The sequence below is a fragment of the Haliotis asinina genome, chromosome 5 (assembly GCF_037392515.1).
Source record: "Haliotis asinina isolate JCU_RB_2024 chromosome 5, JCU_Hal_asi_v2, whole genome shotgun sequence".
NCBI classification, from domain to species: Eukaryota; Metazoa; Mollusca; class Gastropoda; order Lepetellida; family Haliotidae; genus Haliotis; species Haliotis asinina.
The window spans coordinates 48,479,621-48,485,731 of record NC_090284.1 but is presented as its reverse complement, the minus strand read 5'-3'; the positions used below and the strand labels follow the sequence as shown (position 1 = coordinate 48,485,731).

The window sequence follows — 6,111 nt, the reverse complement described above, 5'->3', positions numbered from 1 at the left end:
AGCTGCATGTCACACTCAATGTGCTTTTATTTTTTTATGCAAATTGCTTTGTGAAAAATAATTATTTAGAGTTGTATAAATCGACACACATGTGTGTGACTACAGTTGAAGCCTGTAGCGCATGGAATGTTATGACACAAGGTTGTGTAAACATACTGCAGTGACTGATATCACGAGTTTCGTACGTAAGTTTCTTACACAAAGCCAAGACTAAATCAGGTCAGCAATTGGGCAGACTTGGAACAGTCTCTGGGGTCATAATAAATGGCTGAAACGAAATTTTCTAAAATGTATATACAACAGACTGGCGTGCTGTCCGTTTATCTACACATGCCTCTTTGTCAGGATAGAATTCCATTCTAAGACTTATGTAAATTGTATCGTATGTGTGAAACTGTATGTATACCTAACAAAAATAGTTAGGAACATCTGTAAATTTTGAAATTATAAATAATAATCTATGTTTTCACTGACATACTGATGAAATATCAGTCATAAAAATACCAATATTCCTACCCTTGATACTTTGATTGAATGATTTAGCATTCAGCACAGTCTTGAGCATGTGTCAAGCAAGTCAACTGCCCTGATCACCCGATCCCGTCATAGTGAGTGAGTTGAGTTTTACGCCGCGCGCAGCAATATTCCAGCTATATGGAATCTTTTGTAGCAATGACGGGTGAGATCCTGTTATAGTTGGCACTTACGACAAGCATCGGTTGCTGAAGATCAGTTCTAACCTGGATCTTCAGCAGTGTATGTTTTAGTGCAGAGAATGATTGTGCATTACAACTATTCAAATATATATATACATGTGTAGTTGTACACGCCTTTATAGACTAACAACTAGTCTCTGAAATGAACACATTTTACTGGAAAAAAACGTTCATAGTAAAAAATATAATATAATGAAATGGAACCCTGAAACTTTCTTCAATGTAAGGGAATCTAGACTTGCCACATTTTCTTGGATATAAAAACTTCAGGGTCTGTACTACAGACTAATTCCTTTAAAGTCCCGATTCATACTTTGTAATACTTTACTCTGTAATACTTTGTAATGTAAGCATCTGAAACTGACCCAATTTACAGATTATTTCCTCCCTAAGAAATTTTTCAAACCTATTAAAATTTAGGAAATAATTGGCAAATGTATCTAAATCGTTTTATAGCTTTAATGTACTATTTACACCCCAAAAGGTATTAATTTCTTAAAAAAATAAAACCATAAGAGTCATGACAATCATGTTTCCATTTACAACAATAACGGCGAGAGTATGTTTTAAAGGTGTATAGATGAATATTAAAAATTCATTTTTATCTGGACACACTGGTAAAACCGGTCATTGCGTATACTTTAACCTGTATTTGCGTTAGTTTCAAGTATTTACAATCCGGATATATTGGACCTGTGTAGGTTTGTCGGCACCTAAGTTGAAACGTCTTGGAGCAGTATCACATCAAGTTTTCACCCCGTGCTTATTCACGTCGAAATGCGTGTCTACCAGTCTCACTCAGTGCTACATTTTACGTCGCCAGCCGTATTCCATCCTATCCTAACCTCCAAGCGTATTTGTTTGCAAAGTGCTCGGCGTTGTTTGGCTATAGGTCCATTGATTGCCATCAAAAGTTTAGACTCACTTGTGTAAAGATAGCCGCTTATTTCAGACAACTGTTCTAAACTAAATTTTGCAAAATATTCCATATGGTTTAAAGGCACTGTTTACACATCAACTGATGTGCTGTAAAACAAATTCGTATCGTTGAACAGATTATTAATATTTTCGTGAGTTCAGTAATTGATGAAAATCAGTGTAAATTGGAGAATTCTTCACGAAACTTTACGCCAAAACGCAGACGTTCTCATGCACGATACTTGCACATGTTTTTTTCAGCAATTTGATGCACGATCCTCGTGGAGAAATCAATCTTCGATGTAATTATATTAACATTACATACAATGAATGTTTTAAGTGAATCTAAACTGTTGACGAGGAGTATATATCATAGGTTTTCATGATAGAAAAGGTGCCCTTGACCCTCGCTGTACATTTTAGCTCCCGGTAAAAAAAGTGACGCTGCTGTACATTTTACGAGCGCTTCAAGGTATGCTGATTTCGCATCTGGAGTTTGCCCTATGACACCGAGAGATTTGTTTTCTTTCATACATATTGGTCACGAGTCCATATTTCTGTCAGTTTCTTTAAGCTGATACCAAGAAGTGTTTTAACTGTAAGTCAACGTATTGTAATATTGTAGTTCTATCCCACCCACCCCTGACCTTTTTGCTTATCATCCATTAAAGAACTACACTGTAGTTGAAATTGTTATGCTTCAGTTTGAAAATCGATTAAACACCCCCAGATCACACACATTATGTTCTATATTTCACTCAGCAATATTTGTGATTTAATGGAAACACTCAAATTCGCTTTTGTCCCTTTGAATGGTCACATGACATGTTACAAGGAAAATGGCGGCGAACCTGTTGGAAGACAGTTTGCGATCGCTGCACAATCTTCATCAAGATGCGGGCGGTCGTGCCAAAGAACAGATTGACACTGTTGTTGGAGACATCGTGCAGATCTGTTTGAACGAATTAACCGAAAAAGATGTCGGTAAGATGTGTGTCAGCCGGAAATGCAGGCAATGTTTGAACGGTTGTCAGTGTCGCCGGTGTATACTGTCCTGTTTTCGATCGTCAACTTTTCTCATCAATCGTAATTGTGTTGTCGTTTTGGTTACATCATGTGTAACCATCAACTGTTGATTTTACATTTCATTCATGTGCTTTATCTCAGTTTCTGAAAATCATGGTGTATCGCTTTGGTAGTTGTTTATTACATGTAATGTTATTTTAATTAGTAATGTAGCCGTCTGATTCGACTGACAGGTTCAAAAGGAAACGCTAAGAACGATTTATGGAGAGCATGATATGATTCATGCATGGTCACTTGTTCTGAACTTGGCACTATCGTTCTGTCATTGTCATATAAATCATTTATCATTTTATTAAAGGCATGCCATAGTGGATATAACCTAAGTGAACATACAACTGGTCTTGACTTTTTCACTGGGTCAGACAAGGAGAGATTCCCATCCTAGAACTCCTGCCAAATTTCAAAGACAGGACTTTCCAATTTCATCTTAGAAGTGTGTGCCTTGAATCAGAATAGTCAGTGGTAATACACTTCCAAGTACACGCTACGTCTAGATGATGTGCTGTTTTCTGAGCAGAGTAGTAATAAGCTGTTTAAAAAATCTTTGATTATCAACAGTTAAAAAAATCTGTTCAAAATTTGAGTTCACAATCAAGGTTTATGCCTTTATCTTCAATCCACAGACTATTGCTGCTCTGTGCTGTTTGACAAGGAAATTGGAGTGGTCAAGTTTTTGCAGAAAGTCATCACTGCTGAAGAGGTAGGTTGTACATAAGACTACTTAAAGGGGCACTGATGCGGAGCAATTTCCGTGGACTGGTGTAAACCTTTGTTATTGTTTTTCTCCTGTGAGTACCCGGATGATATCCCAGAATTCGTGACTGGTTCGTGACCTCTGCTGTGCAGTCCGTATGTGCAACTGATAGTTTAATTATAGACAGATCAACTGAGGTGAAGTCATTTTTACTTCATTACAAATGTATTATGAAAACAAATGAAACACTTTGAAGACTAATCATCTGCCAGTGGTAGAAATGGTAAAAAACTATCAGGACGGAAAAATACCGAAGCCAATGTACATCTCTATATTTTGTCTCATAACCCTAATTAGTTTATTGTCATATTTGTATGATTTTGAAAATTAATAAAAGAACACACGGTCTGTTTATACTCGTAGTAAATTTCTAACATAACAGCAACATTTATACATTGTATAGATTGCCAATGTGGATCCTATTTCACACACATACGCGATCTAGTGTGTGTTTTCTGTCATATCGATTCTGCTGAATGCTACAACAAATAAATTAAAAGAAAATGCAAATAATGAATGTAAAACAGACTAATTTTATAGCAACAATGTCAGGCTACTACCTTGTTCAGGAATGTATCGATATCCACGTAAAAGAAATCGCATTCCATTCATCTGCAGCTGGTAAATAATCCTGCTCTATGTCGCGTGTCTTACACAACTGTCTAAAGCAACACATCGTTTCACGTCATTCGTTGGTGAAAACCTGATAAACCTCTCACTGGTCACCCAAGATAGCACACCTGGCAACTAATTGTATGATGTCCGCTATTTTAAGTAATTTAGTTAACCAATAAAGAGCAATCAATCAATCAACGCAAGGGTGGCTAATTCTTTGAAGGGAGGATGTTGTTTTTACAATCGCACTTTACGACAGGGTGTAGTCATCTACACACACTACCTTTTGACAAAAGTAATTAATCAATCAGTGTGTTATCGGTTAATCTTTTGATCGATGTTTGTTTTTGTAACTCAGCTGATAAACCCTCTTGCATCACTTACATGCACATATTACATAACATACAGTAAATTTGCCGTTACAGACCTTAATTTATAATGTTGAGTATTTACTCCAGACAGGAGAAATGCCAAATGGGAACCTTTGTTGAGTAACCTGAGTGGTGTTACTACTAATTATACCTGTTATGAATTCATTAATTGACCATCCAGAGAATGATGACAAATAACACGTGTAGGTTTACACCATCAAACGCGAGTTACAGCAAGGAAGATGTAATCTCTGTGTCGCATGCAGCCTGAAAACACTTATGGGCCGAAAGTGTTTTGAGGATACCAACGGAATTTCGTTACATAAGTAATACATACAGGCATTTGCTGTGTACTTGGGTAAATAGGTGAAATAAGGGGGTTTTATTTACGTAAGAAAATTTTCAGATTTCTCTACCAAAGGCAAAGTCATCGTTTATTGTTTACAAATTCAAATAAATCAACTATGTGTTTTTATTATCATAAATAATAAACCATTGTAGCTACCATAGCTACCAAAATTTACGTATGATAGTTGCTATCACAGCTGAACCAACACTCAAAATTACCTAAATATAAAGCTTTGCAATCTTCCGTACTGAAACAAATGGCTTGCCTGTAGACATCATATTTTCATGTAACATGATTGAATATCGAGGTTAAAAACAGAGAAATAGGATAAAATTGACTAACTATACCATCCAAGCATGATATTTTCATGTAACATGATTAAATATCGAGGTTAAAGACACAGAAATAGGATCAAATTGAGTAACTATACCATCCAAGCATCCGAAAAAAACTACACTGCTGGGATATTTTGTTACGATCAGACAAGGAATATCATGGATATTTTTAAATAATGGCATATGATGGGCATCCGGCCTCTTGACTGTTTAGGTGGAGAAATTCTGCTAATATGGACAGGAGCCCAGTTCCTTTGTCCGTCACGGTTGAAGGAGCGGGCACTGACCAATTTGCAGTTTGGTTCCGTAATTAGACCGTTGGCGAGAAACATTATTCGCTCCGCATCAGTGCCCCTTTAAAGGTCACATGCAACCAAAAAATCAAACATAATTAAAACACATTTATCACTTATTCATGACATATAATATACATTGCTGCTTTTAAAAGAACAAATAAACACAATTATAAGCGTACAATCGCGATTCAAAAGTTCAATATTTTGTACTTGGGCTTACTTCCCCCGAAACGAAGCCCTCGGGAGACCGAACCCAGTCATAGCGGGTGGCTATGCACTCAAGTGTAACGACGGCTTCCGATTGGCTGTTTCATTTGCTGATATGCTGAGGGTTCATTGTGTGTACAGACAGATGATCTGTTTGATGGGCATTTTAGAAGTATAGCCAGTCACAAGAAAGTAAGATTCTTTATGGATAACAACTTCTTTTTGTGTGCTTGATGCGTCATTTCAGTATGGATTCAAATACTGTTGTCAAACAAAATCATATACATGAAAAGACGTCGTTATCCATGAAGAATGTATATAGAGATTTTGGGTTTGGAAAATACATGTTCTCTGAATTTGCGCTCGAACCAATAAAAAATCATGTCAGTAGAGATGGTAAACTACTGCATGGCTGGAATCTGTCATTCGTCCAAGTACAAAGCAGAACTTGAAACTGACAAGAG

At 36.6% G+C, this 6,111-nt stretch overlaps 1 protein-coding gene across 1 annotated transcript in view; it reads left to right on the top strand.

The window, feature by feature from the left end:
* The first annotated feature begins 2,470 nt into the window (after nucleotides 1-2,470).
* LOC137283893 (DNA-dependent protein kinase catalytic subunit-like) overlaps nucleotides 2,471-6,111 on the top strand; it is a 100,589-nt gene continuing 96,948 nt past the window's right edge. The window contains exons 1-2 of the mRNA XM_067815568.1: nucleotides 2,471-2,618; nucleotides 3,344-3,420. Coding sequence (XP_067671669.1) covers nucleotides 2,474-2,618; nucleotides 3,344-3,420 — 222 coding nt within the window. The 5' untranslated portion in view covers nucleotides 2,471-2,473. The remainder of the gene's footprint in view (nucleotides 2,619-3,343; nucleotides 3,421-6,111) is intronic.